This window comes from Pan troglodytes, chromosome 11, assembly GCF_028858775.2.
Source record: "Pan troglodytes isolate AG18354 chromosome 11, NHGRI_mPanTro3-v2.0_pri, whole genome shotgun sequence".
NCBI lineage: Eukaryota > Metazoa > Chordata > Mammalia > Primates > Hominidae > Pan > Pan troglodytes.
The window spans coordinates 67,131,186-67,146,281 of NC_072409.2; the positions used below are offsets into that span (position 1 = coordinate 67,131,186).

Genomic DNA, 15,096 nt, shown 5'->3' on the forward strand with positions numbered 1-15,096 from the left:
AAGGTGGCATCTCTCTAAAGTTCCGGATGGGTGCAGCCAGAGGCACATTTCATGCAGGCCGGTGCCCGGAGAGGGCCAAGGCAGGGCTGGGGAGAGGGGAGGTGGCCTTCTCTTCAAAACAAACCAGACAGTCACACAGACAAAAACTGAGCTTGCGACACAGAATGGAGACGAGCAAATGGCAAAGGGAGGAGGTGGCAGGGACGGAGAGCACAGCAAACCAGGTTAGCCCTGAGGGCTCAGGTGAATTGTTACAAGACTGTGACAGGCAGAAGCAGTGGCTTTTTTCCAACCATCAGTGCACTGATGATAATCATTCTCTCCTGATTCAGACAACAGCCCACCTAAAGAACAAGCAGGCGAGTCTACTGGAGTATTAGCAGATAACTAGCCCTAGAAGAGCAGCAGGACCATGAGCTTCCTTTCAACACAGGGACTCTGCATTTAGCAGCTGATGTTTATAGGGCTTATCACTGGGTGACTTTGATGTGACAGACATTTTAATTTTTTAATACTTTTTAAAATGAACACAGACTACTCTTACAGGCAGCCTTTGTTTTGTTTCTATTTTCAAAAAGAAAACAAACCAAAAATATCTGATGGGTGGTGCAAAGGAGATGTGACCTGGGAAGATGGGGAAGATTGAGTGTTCCTCTTATGGTTTTCACATAAAAACAAAAGGGTTGACTCTACAGCCAGCTGTGTGTCACTTTCAGCAAGATGGGGCCAATTCTCATTCTGAAGGGCTACGGGCATGATTTCCTTTAGAGGAAACTGCTCCTGACCCCACAGCAGCTCTCAGCGGGGAATATTTCCATTTCAGGTCAAACAGTAAGGCAAGAAAAAGAAAGGCCATGGCCAGGGCCAGGGACTGGCATTCACCTTTGCTACAGTGGTCAGGTTCCCTGGGTGGTCCTGATACTTATGTGGGGGTAGCAATGTATGGGATGGAAGGTGAAAAATCTGCTGGCGGAGAAAGGTTTGATTGAAATAACAGATCAGCCTTCTGCTTGTTATAATAGAAAACAAAAGCAGTGTTTTGAGGCAGTGCTAAGACTCTTATTTCCCTGTCCTCATTAAGGAAGAGAGAACTGAGAGAGCAACAACTGCCTTGTCAGCTCACACTCTTTCTGAACAGCTGGGTGGTTACAGTGGCACCTCAGGACTCGGGAAAGGAAGGCATGCAGGAGAAGAATCAAAATGCTGTCGATGTTTTCTGAAGTTGACAATGTTAAATGTGTTGCTTCCACTCATCTGACCTTTTGTGACTCCCAAATTAATCAAGGCCACATATGCTCCAGGAGCCCTCAAGAAAGTGCTGGAAATACAAACAAACACACTTTTCTCTCTCCCTTGTCTCTCACCAAACAGGTGGAGGCTTTGACTGGGGTTGACTGTTGTCAGGCCTAGATTTAATGTAGTTTACTAGTTTACAGAAAGGCAAACTTCAGTTAGGGGAAACAATTACCAGGCTAAGTCTAAAAAAAAAATCCCCAAAGCTTCTGAAGAGGATTCAAAAGGCCATTTTGTAATGAGAAGCACCTCGGGGGTAGTGTTATGACATAGGCCATGGTGTCACATACTCTGTTCAGTTCAACCGTACAATGGACTGATAAGAATGCCAAACAGACATTTAAATTAGACAACTATGACTTTCAATAAATTTGCACAGAGATGATCGCTATCAGATATGTAGCATGAAAAGCCCGTTTTATATTGGAAAGTTGTCTTTGCCTAGTAGGATTTCAAATGTTTATTGAATTGAATATGAGGAAATATACTTAGCTCTATAGTTCCCTGAATATTGGCTCTAGAATAGGGTCTTTGAGATGTCATGTTCCGGAGAAGTCTAGACTCACTTTATGATTTTAAATAAAATGGCTGCCCCTTCCCCATTTCCCAGATTCATGCTGAGCTCGACTACCTCCGTGAGAAATGACTCTCCTGTAGGGCTCGATGACCTTCATGTCAATGCGCTGCTCTTGTTCTCCAATCACCACTGTCCTCCAAAGCCGGTTGTCCTCCCGTTCCTCTTCGGCCGTATATTCTGGAATAGACTCTGACTCTTGGCCAGAATCTTTGTTGGCTGTGGGATCTTCTGGAAACAAAGCACAGTGCAGGGCTGAAGGAGCAAGACCTCCACAGTGCAGCTAAACAGCCAAATGGTAAGCTTTACAATACAGTACTCCTACGGGCAGCCTTTGTTTTGTTTCATCCTGCAGAAACAACCTGATCAAAGTCCTTGTTTTGTACAGCCTTTACAGAGCTTAGCACTATCCTGACCATATAAAGTACACTCAATGAAGTCTTCTTTTATTAACTGAACAACCACATCCATTGCTAAGGCCATGCTGAGGGGGAGACTAGGTGCAAAACTTAAGCTGTCTTGCATGGGTAGTGGTCCAAGGACCAACTCATCCTTGATCAGGGTAAAGATTGCAGGTCTTTCTAATGCGGTGAAAGGCTGTGTACTAGACTCAGAAAATCTTGGGGTTTTGGGGCCACATCTCTTCAGTGCTCAGAGTCTTTGAGGGCCCTCAACTTGGAATCGTGATGATACTACAAGCCAAGACTCCTACTCTAAGACTCTTACAACTGGGCTGAGCCCACTATTGGGAGCATATCTGGACATAAATTTGATATTACTTTCTATGTACTGTTTCAAAATATGCCACACCAAGACTTTATAGTAAGTGAGAAACAAACAACTTTGTAGACCAGAAATGCTCCAAGACCCCAAATGCACAAGACTCCCAAATTGATGGGTGCATAAGACAATAAAAAAGCCTACTGAGCATCCTCTGGGAAGAAATTTACTCTTGTGCATTAAAAAAAAAAAGTAACCATTTTTATTAAAAAAATAAGCAGCAATTGTTTCCATTTTTACTAGAAGTATTAGTAGAGCTTAATGATGGTTATTCTTTGTATGTTTAAGTAATCTGAAAGAAAAGATTATTTATAACCTTCACAATAATTCCAAGATATTATCATTCTTATTTTTCCATTCCCGGAAAAGCACCATTGAATTTACACTGCATTTCACTTCTTTCTATGGCACTTTGATGAAAATAACAGCACTATTGTATTAAGTATTGACCTTGTACCAGGTACTAGTTGGTATTAAAATGGTCATTATACCATTATATTATTATACCATTGGCATTATATGCAAAAACTGACTCTGAAGTGGTTTGCCTCAGATCACAGTTACTAAACAAATACAGTCAAAACCTTTACCTTTTTCAGCCCTTCTAATCTACCATATTGTACCTTGAATGTGTGATTCTCTTTCTTATTTATTTTACAAAGAGACTGTGAGTCCCTTGGGCTAAGAAACTGTGCCTTGAATCACCTTTAATATTCACTTCCAGCAACCCACTCCCTACTTAGCTTACAAACTTACTCAGAACACTCAAAAACAATTGGGAAGGTGGGTGAGTAAATTAAGAAAAACTTGGATAGTTTCCTGGAAATGGAGCTAATCTGTAAGGGAGCCACAACACTGCCATTATGTTCTGGAAGAATCTGCAATTATATATTCAAAAGTGTCTAATTACCAGTGACTTAGATAGCAAAATGAAGTTCGGTTGGGAAGCAATCCTAGCCTTTTTTGCCAACACCAACAGCTACCACCACCTACAGAGCCTTGGCTCACTCTGGCTTCCACTGTGTTCCCACCAGCATGCGGCAGCTTATCAAGGACACAGATCATAAACCACTGGCTTCAGGCCAAGCATCGTGTCCCTTGTGCAAATCCACCCATCTCTTTGGAATCCCTTCCTGCTTCTTCCTTCCTACATGGGTTAGGACCCTAGGATGCTAATCTTATATCCCTTCCTGGAACTCAATTTCCCATCTGGTCTCTACTCCCCCAGAACTCTGGATTCTGAAGCAGGTTTGCATTCTGATGCTCTTGTACACACCCTCCTTTCCCTCTAGTGAACTTTCCACCCACCAGACCCTCTTCATCCTGTTTGGTACCGTCTGACCTGCTCTAGCTTTACCCTGATCATCTCTGTGGGGTGAACATAGGGTTGTTTTGTTTTATTTTCTGCAAATTTTATTAAAATTCCCTTATGTAAAAAATTTTTGATTGGGTGTGGTGGCTCAAGCCTGTAATCCCAGCACTCTGAAGGCCAAGGCAGGTGGATCACTTGAGCTCAGGGGTTCAAGACCAGTCCTGGGCAACATGGCAAAACCCAGTCTCTACAAAAAATACAAAAATTAGCTGGATATGTTGGCATGTGCCTGTAGTCCCAGCTACTTGGGAAGATCACGTGAGCCCGGAGGTTGAGGCTGCAGTGAGCTATGATGGTACCACTGCACTCCAGTCTGGGTGACAGAGTGAGACCTTGTCTCAAAAAAAAAAAATTGTATACTACTTTCTTTATTATGGTTATAGTAAAACACATATCACATAAATATAGTCAACTGATCTTAGACAAGGAGCAAAGGCAATACAATAAAGCAAAGATAGTCTTTTCAACATAGTGCTGAAATAACTGGGCATCCACCTGTAAAATAATGAATCTGGACCCAGGCCTTTGATCCTTCACAAAAGTTAATTCAAAATGGATCATAGAACTAAATGTAAAATTCAAAACTGTAAAACTTTTAGAAGAGAAAATGTAACTGGCCTTGGATGCAAAGATGACTTTTTAGATACAACACCAAAGGCATGATCCATGAAAGAAATAATTGATAAGGTGGACTTCATTGAAATTAAAACTTCTATATAAAAGACAAAAATCAAGAGAATGAGAATAAGAAGACAAGCCACAGACTGGGAGAAAACATTTACAAAACACATATCTGATGAGGACTGTTATCCAAAATATACAAAGAATGCTTAATACTCAACAGTAAGGCCAGGTGCAGTGGCTCATGCCTGTAATCCCAGCACTTTGGGAGACTGAGGTGGGTGGATCATGAGGTCAGGAGATCAAGACCATCCTGCCAACATGGTGAAACCCCGTTTCTACTAAAATACAAAACATTAGCTACGCATGGTGGCATGCATCTGTAATCCCAGCTACTTGGGAGGCTGACACAGGGGAATCGCTTGAACCCAAGAGCTAGAGGTTGCAGTGAACCGAGATTGCGTCACTGCACTCCAGCCTGGCGACAGCACGAGACTGCGTCTCAAAAACAACAACAACAACAAAAACTCAACAATAAGAAAATGGGCAAAAGACCTGGACAGGTACCTCACAAAGAAGATATACAGGTGACAGGTAAGCATGTGAAAAGATATTCAATATCATGTGTCATTACAGAATTTCAAATTAAAACAATAGCAAGATACCACTACATACCTATTAGAATGGCCCAAATCCAAAACCCTGACACCAAATGCTGGTGGGAATGCAAAATGGTCCAGCCACTTTGGAAGAGTTTGGCAGTTTCTTACAAAATTAAGCATACTCTTACCTTACAATCTAGCCATCATACTCCTTGGTAATTACCCAAATGCATTGAAAATGTATGCCCACACAAAAGGCTTCACATGTATGTTTATTGCAGCTTCATTCATAATTGCCAAAACTTGGAAGCAGCCAAGATGTCCTTCAGTAGGTGAATGGAAAATAACCTGTGACTTGTCCAGACAATGGAATATTATTCGGCATTAAAAAGAAATGATCTGTCAAGCCATGAAAGGATATGGAGGAACCTTAATTGCGTAAGTGAAGGAAGCCAGTCTGAAAAAGCTGCATATTGTATGAGTCCAACTACATGGATTCTGGAAGAGGCAAAAGTATGGAGACAGTAAAAGCATCAGTGATTGCTAGGGGTTGCGGGAAAGGGAGAAATAGGCAGAGCACAGAGAATTAAGGCAGAAAAACGATTCTGTATGATACTACAATGGTGGATAACTGCTGCCACTGTACATTTGCTTAAACACATAGAATGCACAACTTGGAATCGTGATGATACTACAAGCCAAGACTCCTACTCTAAGACTCTTACAACTGGGCTGAGCCCCCTATTGGGAGCACATCTGGACATAAATTTGATATTACTTTCTATGTACTGTTTCAAAATATACCACACAAAGACTTTATAGTAAGTGAGAAACAAACAGCTGAACCCCTCATGTAAAGTATGGACCTTGGGTGATAATGATGTGTCAATGCAGGTTCATCAGTTGTAACAACCCAACCACTTGGCAAGGGATGTAGACAGTGAAGGAGGGTGAATGTTTGTAGAGAAACAGGTACAGGAAAACTCTGTACTCTCCGCTCAGATTTGCTGTGAACCTGAAGTTGCTCTAAAGAATAAAGTTCATTAATTTTTAAAAAGTAAAACGCATTAATGAAAGTACCAGGAATACAGAAATGCTTCATGAAAACAATGAGAATGACCAATGCCACTCATCTGTTACTGTGTGATGTGTATTCTTCTTCCTCTGCACATACACAGACATGTTTATTTTTCAAAGAGTATGATTATTCTATATATTCTGCATGTTCTATACAGATTGTTCTATAATTTGTTCCTATCTATTAAAACAGTACAGGTTTGAGACCAGCCTGGGAAACATGGCAAAACCTCATCTCTACAAAAAAATATACCAATTAGCTGGGTATGGTGGCACATGCCTGTAGTCCCAGCTACTCAGGAGGGTCACCTGAGCCTGGGTGGTCGAGGTGGCAGTGGGCTGAGATTACATCAGTGCACTCCAGCCTAGGTGACATAGTGAGGGCCTGTCTTAAAGTATAGATAGATAGATAGATAGATAGATAGATAGATAGATAGATAGATGATAGAATAGGCTTTTTGTCTCAGTAAATATAAATCCTGCTCATTTTTAAGAGTAGCCCTCAAGTATTCCATTTTGCTGATGTCTTATAGTTTACCAATTCCATGGACACAACTATTAAAGAAAATTGCTTGAAAGAGAAGACCAATTGAATATATTTGATAGTGAGCTTCACAAATTTTCCATAAGCAAAATTGCACTGTGAGCAAAAACCCTAGCAGAGGTGTTTGGTCATCAGCTACTGAATAAAACAGGCAAATGGCCTGAAAACCTTTAGGCATTTGGTAGAGTAACGCTTACTTTTTTTTTTTTTAGAGTCTCCCGCAAGTCAGGAAAACTGGATAAAAAGAGGCCTAAATGTGAGCAAGAGCTATCATGTTTGGCTTCAAGTATGTAAGTCCAATCTGGTAACAGACCCTTTCCCATTCATTGTTAGCATATTCACTGGGAAGCAGCATGGGCCAGGAACTAAGGGCAACAATGAGCTGTGTGACCTTAGGCAAATTACTTAACTTCTCTGTGCTTCATTGTTCTCGTTATAAAATGAAATAAATTAAATGAAAACTATATAATGAATTATATAATATAATGAGGTATATAATATACAATGAAAACTATATAAATGAAAAATATATAGTACAAATATATAATATATAATGAAACATATATAATGAAAATATATACATGAAAAATATAAATGAAAAAGTATTCATTAAAAGAAAATAAATTATGGCCCAAATGTTTTTGAAAAACTATACCTTAAAAACCCCTATTTTGTTTAGAATGTATATTCCTGGTTCAAAATGCTCGCACGAGAAACCTAAGAAACAGGCTGCTTTCAAGCATTTATTTCATACTTCAGAACTCAAACATATTTATAATCCAACCCTCTTATACAGCCACTTATCCATGTCCTCATGTTTACAAAATATAGCTATTCAGAGGCACTTTGTGTTTTCAAAGTTTCAACCTCTGACTATATATCTTTCATTTGAAAATTAAGGTAGATTTAAAAATTCAACTTAGTTTACAATTCTGTCCTTTGCATTTAAGACCTAAAACAGGGTTGTGGCCATTAAACTGGTTCTTTCAACACAGCTATGTTAACTACATTAAAAGAGCCATGTCAGCAAGTGGCAGTGTTAATTACCAGCTTGCTCAGCCACCACTGCTTTGCTCGACAGTTTTACTATGTTTAAAAATAAAAGGTTCAGATGCGGTGTGACAAAGCTCTCCTGACAAAAAGGAAGCAAATACGGAGGCAAGAGAGGGGCCAGTTGGGTCATGCCACAGTCTTCTGTGGGATTTTGTCAATATATTAGCAGGAAAGGAGCAGGAGCTGGTAGGGGCAACTGGGATGGATAGAGGAGCTGCTGAAGACTCTCTGGGATGGCAGGAAATAATACAAATTCCAGACCTTCTTTCACCTCCTATTTGTGTATTTCAACCTACAGAATCAACTACCCAGATAACTACAGAAATTCACACATGATAAAAATGCAATATAAAATCTCTACTTACACTAAAGAACTTACTCATGTAACCAAATACCACCTGTACCCCAATAACTTATGGAAAAAAAAAACTCTACTTAAGCATAATAGACTATAAAACAAGTCGTTTAGCCATTTCCTTTTTGAGGAAATAAAGCCTTAAGCTCTGTCAAGGTAGAGTCTGAACTGCACTGCTCATGTCGGCTCAATGACCATTGGTTGAAATAATTAGCTAATTTGGTGAATTTTCTAATTATGCTCCTCTAGGAGTGGAACTGCTAGAATTAGCATGTCTCTAAAAGTCAGGCCACCACTTAATTGTGGCACTGTATTGCTTTTAAGATTGCGTGAATTTTAAAAATGAATAAAAGCAATAGCTGTGTCCCAGACTCTCTCGCTTTCACTTTCAAATATTTTAACTTCAGAGAATTCCACCCTGGCTAGAACTGAAACAGAAACTACATAATGCCATTTAAAAAAAAATGATTGTATTTGTACATATTTCTTAAACCAGATTTCATAGAGTAAGAGAAAGAACTAAAGAAAGACTGAAGTTCATATCAGGAGTGTCAGTCTTGGATGATTTGAAAACTTTTAATTATCTTCCTTTTTATCATTTCTCTCACTCCCCCTAAACCATCCCTTCTTCCTTCCCACTTTATTGGAGATGCAGGATCAAATATAAAGTCCTTGCTCCTGTGGAGCATACATTCGAGTGGTAAGAGAAAGACAATAAAGATGCAAACAAATAGTTAAATAATACAATTTGAATTAGTGATACGTGGAAAATAAAATGAACACTGGGACAGAGAGTGACTAGGTGGTGGGAGTCGGGAAATGGGAAGCATCTTTGATTACAGAGGTCAAGGAAGACTTCTCTGAGGAGGTGACATCTGATTAACATCTGAATAAAGAGAAGGAGTCAGTCACGTAAGGATCTGGGGAAAAGAACATTGCAGATAGTGGGAACTTATACAAGAAATTGGCAAGCTCTGATTTCTCTTCTTCAAATTTTATCGTCCTGATTAAATTCTCTTCCCCTGCAAACCCAGCCCCAGGTTTCTTGTAACACAGCATGTAACAGTCTTCCCTCAGCCCCAGTGCCTAGCATAAATGCTAGCACAGAGTGGGGGTTAATAAACAGCAATGGTTATGTATGGCCTCTGTGACCCATACTTTCTCTGTCAGGCTCCAAACTGTCAATCATGGCCACCTATAACCTGAAATAAAAACAGAAGCTTCTAGAAATCACAAAAAAGGATCCACTGGCACAAAAATGAGAGGTCTGTTAGAAAATCTTTTACTTATTTAGCATTTAACTTTGGCCTTGCCAACTTAGTGACTTACCATGGCCAGTGTACTCAAAAGAATCTGCTTCATCGGGGGTATCAAGTTCATCCACATTGATGTCAATTTCATCTGGACTGTCCAAGTTATCATCAGAGAGAATAGATCCTTCACTTTGGTCCAGAGAAAGATTGATATTTGGGGCTGTGAGCTTGATTCTCCGAGGATGAGCGTCATTAAGATCCAGAGAATTGGGAGGTTCTAAAGAAGAAAGAGAACAGCAACATCAAGTATTAAACCAGAGGAGCAATCTAAATCAAAAATTTCAAAATCCCAAATGCTCCAAAATCTGAAACTTTTTGAGTGCCAACATGACGTGTCAAGGAAATACTCACTGGAGCATTTTGGATTTCAGAATTTTGAATTTGGGATGTTCAACCAGTAAGTATAATCCAAATATTCCAAAATCTGAAAAAATCCAAAATCTGAAACACTCTGGTCCAAGCATTTAAGTAAGGGATACTTAACCTATACGTGGCTGCCAAGAGTGGGTTTGGGCCCAGTGGAAAACATTTTTAAAGTCCTTTCAGCAAAAGCAGACCTGATAGAAATCTTTGTATGAGATATAGACACCCTTCTTGAAAGCAGCCCTCTGTAACTGGATCCTCCCAACCCCCTCAGCCTTGGCCATGTAGAAACAGGAAGTAGGAGTTATTACTAAATGGTTAGATAACTAGTTTTTAGAATTTCCCTGTTCAAGTTTGAAAACTTGAAATTGCTATAATAATTGAATTAAATTTTCATGGGGTATACTGCATAAGAAAAATAGTTAAGTTTACATATACAGTTGTCCCTTGATATCCATAAGGGATTGATTCCAGGACCCCTGGTGGAAACCAAAATGTACAGATGCTCAAGTCCCTGATATAAAATGGTGTAGTGTTGACATATAACCCATGCACATCCTTCTGTATACTTCAAATCATCTCTAGAATAATTATAATACCTAATACAAAGTAAATAGTGTTTGCACTGTGTTTAGAAATAATGACCAGGAAAAAAAGTTTGTACATGTTCAGTACAGATGCGATTTTTTTTCTTTGAATATTTTTCTTCTGTGGTAGGTTGAATCCACGGATTTGGAACCATGGATAGGAAGGGCCAACTATATTTTCTAATCGTTTGTGTTGACTTTGCTCCTATGGAATGTACGTTAAGAACTTTGTCATGTTCACAGACACTCCCAAAATACTTCTTTTAGGTCCTGACAACTCTGTATATGATCTTCAGTGCCCTTTACCTGGCCGAAGTATCCTCCCAGGTAACATTCTTTGAACTCACCCAAGCAGTCACCAGCTCTTATGCAAATCTCGCTTGACATTGGTTCCCATAACATAAGTGATAATCTTATGTGTAGGCTCCCTCCTTTCATTGTAGTATGCATCTTCCTGCTCAGCCGCCTTTCATTTAATAGAAGCAGAGCTGGAGAAGTCATTTTTTAACCAAGCTTAAACTAACAAAACAAAGGTAGAGACATACCCTACTGTAGTATAATAAGAAATGTATTTGGTCTTTGGCCCTGGTTCCAGGCACAGAGGTCTTAAAACCCTTGTCATTTCCTAAGGTGGATAGTGTCAGAATTGAATTATAGGACACCCAGTTGGTGTTCATTAGAAAATTGCTTGGTGTGTGGCAAACAAAACAAAACAAAACCCTACACATCTGGTCACAGAAGTGTTCAGTGTGAGAGCAGAGTAGGAGAAAACAGTTTGTTGCCTTCACCTAAAACCAGAAATGACAGGATTCCTAAGCACGAAATATTTTGAAGACCATTTGGCATACCCTTCAACTCTGGAATTCTGGCTCTGGCCTTGTCCTGGAGAAATTGGCACTGTTCCCCTGTCAGTCATTAAGCTTTTTCTTTTCTGAATGGAACATCACCCAAACTCTGTTCTAGGTAATGGTTTTATGTATTACTTGAAAAAGGTTTCTATTGACAAGTCAGTTTCAACACTGAGTTTCTATATTTCACGAATTTGCAGAGCAGTGATGTCCCAAAGAATTCTTTGTGATGATGAAAAGGTTCTATATTTGGCTATTGAGCACTTGAAATGAGGCTAGTGCAACTGAAGAAGAGCATTTTAAAAAATTATTTTTAATTTTAATTAATTTAAATAGCCACATGTGACTAGCTGCTTACCATATCAGATAACCATAGCCTTAGTGCCTTTATCATTCAAAAGTACATTGTGAACTTGGAAGATTCAAATAAACATACTGTGGTTACCAAGCATATTTGGCCATAGAACATTTAGAAATAATTCTGTTACATGACTAGTATTTTGAAGAATGCATTTCAAATACTACGACAGAAAAGAAATGTAATTGCCTTCCTTCTTCCTACCACACTGTAGGCTTGGCTGAGAATACATGATTCAGGATCTTGGTATGATCCTGGAGTTGGTGTAATGCAAGAGAGTGACCCTGGAATACAGTGAGAGTCATGTAAGTTGCAATTGAAAAATTAAATTCCTTTTTGTGTATGCCTTGGGTTGTAAACCCCTAAAATGTAGGGTAGTTTTGTTTTTTATTGTTGTTGTCTTGGTTTTGGTTTTGATAGTTAGGATACTGAGCATTCTTGATATCACATTTCCAATTTTAAACATTCTTACAATTATGTGTAAATGCGGAGAACTTAGACATTAGTCAGAATTTGGTACAATATACAGTAGCCAATTATCACAGGAACTGAAAACATTGGCAGATAAGGCTGTGGTCTAGGAGATAAAATGCAGCCCACACTAGCGAGCATCAGTATTCAAGCCAACTCTTAAATTAACCAAATGCAGCCTAACACCTTCATATCACACATTTCTTTTTTCCTCTCACTGTTATCACTGAAATCATAAGTTAGATGCACAGGAAATAATTCTTTCACTGAATAATGAAAACGTTGGGATACAGAATACCAATGAAGGAAATGAACAAATGCTGCTCTCACCAGGCCTCATGTCTGCAGCACTGGGACTCAGCACGCCCTCTTCAAAGGGGATGTCCATTCCTACATCCTCTGACAGTAGTCTGCAAAAAAAGCAAAGCAAAGCGCGTCAACAACAACTGTGTAAGACTTCATTTCTTTTGAAAAGGAAACCCACAGAGTCCAGGATAACATTTTCAACTCACTTAAAATAAACCATGTATGGGGACTGAATCCACTGTAAGTGGTCCCAAATTAAAGACTTTCTGCAGTTATGGTAAATGAGAACAATGGACACCAATTTCACTTGCTTACATCAAGTCACTTCTGCTAGCTCACTTAATAAACACACACCAAGTGGGAAACTCAGAAATAGGAAATGCAAACAACTAATAAAATATACTTCAGGGACATTTAATATATATATATTTTTAACAACAGGGTCAATATATGTGCTTTGTACACATCTCTTACTCTGTAAATTTGAGTATTTTAATTAAATTCCCATGGACAGAGGGAGAGCATATTCTGTTGATCTCAGTTTTCATTTGTAAACTAGGGATATACACCTACTTCACCACGTTGTTTAAAGATTGAGCTACAAAAGTAAAGTGCCTAACACTCCTGAGCAGGCATAGACTGATGTTATTTTTCTTCCTTTTTTGAATATTTAAAGAGTCACTGTGAATATATGTTGGTGAAGATGGCTCTGGTCATGACTTCCCACCTCTTGTTTCTAATCAGTGCTGAGCCCACAACCATCTGTATTAGCACATTTGGTAAGAAGTGTAGGGAAACAGGAAATACCAAAGGCAATTGTGACGAATCTATATGTTCTTCTAAGAAGCTGACCACTGTTCCTGATAAATTTCTCTTGATTTATTTTCATCCCTGGACCTTTGTTCAGTAAGACCCCATTTACCATAATATATATTTCTTCTCTGTGAGTTTCACGTAATTTCATTCACCTAGGGTGAATCCTTATGATGTGGGCACTAACCTAATTTTAAACATGATAAACCTTTATGTTAAAGTTCTTAATTTAGTCCCCTTCTGCCTCTCTTACTGTACTTTGCACTATGTAACGCTGGATCTACCAAACCTTTGGAGTTTAATCTGCTTCTCCAGGATGCAAGTCAAATCCCCTACTGTCAATAAAGCACTATGATGAAAGAAAATAATCTGCACCCTTAGTGATTATTGCATTTGCTTCATTTATTCAACAAATATCTATTAAGTGTCTACTATGTGCCGAGGATATAGAGGAACAAAACAGACCCGTCTCATTCTCGTGGTGGAGTTGGGATGGTGGAGCTAATACAATGACCCCTACCTTCAAGAACTCAGTGCTGCTCCCCTGGATAGAGGTAAGTGCCTGTGTACTTACCTACCAACTCCTGAGACCCCTTCAAAAGCTCAGCATCAGGGAGTTTCTTTGTCCACATTCTTCCTGTGGCTTTGACCCTGTGTGTTCTCTAAAACTAGACCTGTGCCCTGGTAGCAAAGGGGCATGCAAGAGGTTGGCATGTAAGACAGACAATAATGTATCAGCAGGAACAAGATAACCTGTGCCAAACAGAGATACACTATGATAGGTGGAATCAAACCACGTTATTCAGCAACAAAGATTGGGGAGGTATGCAAAGAGAAGATCTGCACCAGGCCCCAGTTTTGAAAGTCCTAGGACCTAGAGGGACAGATGTCTGGGTATCCCATGATCCTGCAGTTTTTGGAATTCCTTACAATGATCTTTGTCATTTTGTGTGTTCTCCTTGACATCAAACTTCTCGTACCTGTCAAGTAGCAAAATGCTGCTATTAAGAGCCACTGGATTTAAATCTTAGTTCTACCACTTACTGTGTTGGATTGAATTATTGAGCCTGAAATATTCTAAAGGCACATGTACATTATTTTTCTAGTTATCTGCCTAAGAGTCAACCTTGAACAAAAATAAAGGCATCAGATTTCTATCTGCCTGACAGAGCACACAGGATGTGGGCCTTGGCATCAAAATAAATATGACGGTTTTAAAATAGATAGGATCAGCTTAAGTTTAATAGATTTTTTTAAACAATTGTGAATTATGGGCAACATCATGGAATAGCTGCAGCAGTCCTGCCTGGATATGAGGTTTTAGTTCTGAGTTATAGTTCTGCTGCCAGTATCAACAAGCTGATTAACTCTGAGAAGATTAGTTGACCATTTCTGTGATTTTAAAAGGGGATAATACCCAACATCACAGTGACTGTGGAGAATAAATATAATACAAATAAAAGTACTCTGTAAGTCATAAAGCACTGAGTTTAAGGTATTACATACCCTCCACTTAAAACATAGTACAGGAGCAGTGGTTTAATTAAAGTATGTGTCATGGTTGGACAAATCATAATTAAGGTCACTATAATTTGGGCATTAGTCCAGGTAAAAGATAATCTTACTACTGCACAAATCTCCACAGAGCCTAGAAATGCTCCTCAACTCAGTGATGTTAGAAAATAGAGCCTTTGCCTCTAAGTGCTCCTTTTCAACACAAAGCAGAGACCCTATGAAGAAGGCACAGATTTCTTCCCCCTGTGTTA

General features: G+C 39.2%; 1 protein-coding gene and 1 long non-coding RNA gene across 14 annotated transcripts in view; one reads left to right on the forward strand and one right to left on the reverse strand.

Moving 5' to 3' along the window:
* PRUNE2 (prune homolog 2 with BCH domain) overlaps nt 1-15,096 on the reverse strand; it is a 293,772-nt gene that overhangs the window by 31,371 nt on the left and 247,305 nt on the right. For 8 of the 12 annotated variants that reach the window (XM_009456753.4, XM_054658125.1, XM_009456748.4 and 5 more), the window contains 3 exons: nt 12,542-12,621; nt 9,601-9,801; nt 1,925-2,098 (listed from right to left, as the gene is read on the reverse strand). In XM_009456753.4, the coding sequence (XP_009455028.4) occupies nt 1,925-2,098; nt 9,601-9,801; nt 12,542-12,621 (455 nt within the window). The remainder of the gene's footprint in view (nt 1-1,924; nt 2,099-9,600; nt 9,802-12,541; nt 12,622-15,096) is intronic. The other 4 variants (XM_063787780.1, XM_001146885.5, XM_054658124.1 and 1 more) reach the window with 1 other exon arrangement.
* Nucleotides 1-15,096, forward strand: part of LOC107976683 (uncharacterized) — a 35,657-nt gene that overhangs the window by 847 nt on the left and 19,714 nt on the right. For both annotated transcript variants that reach the window (XR_001720804.4, XR_010148687.1), the window contains 6 exons: nt 1,904-2,165; nt 5,524-5,680; nt 7,076-7,149; nt 10,802-10,861; nt 11,955-12,045; nt 13,756-13,884. This is a non-coding gene — a long non-coding RNA (uncharacterized LOC107976683). The remainder of the gene's footprint in view (nt 1-1,903; nt 2,166-5,523; nt 5,681-7,075; nt 7,150-10,801; nt 10,862-11,954; nt 12,046-13,755; nt 13,885-15,096) is intronic.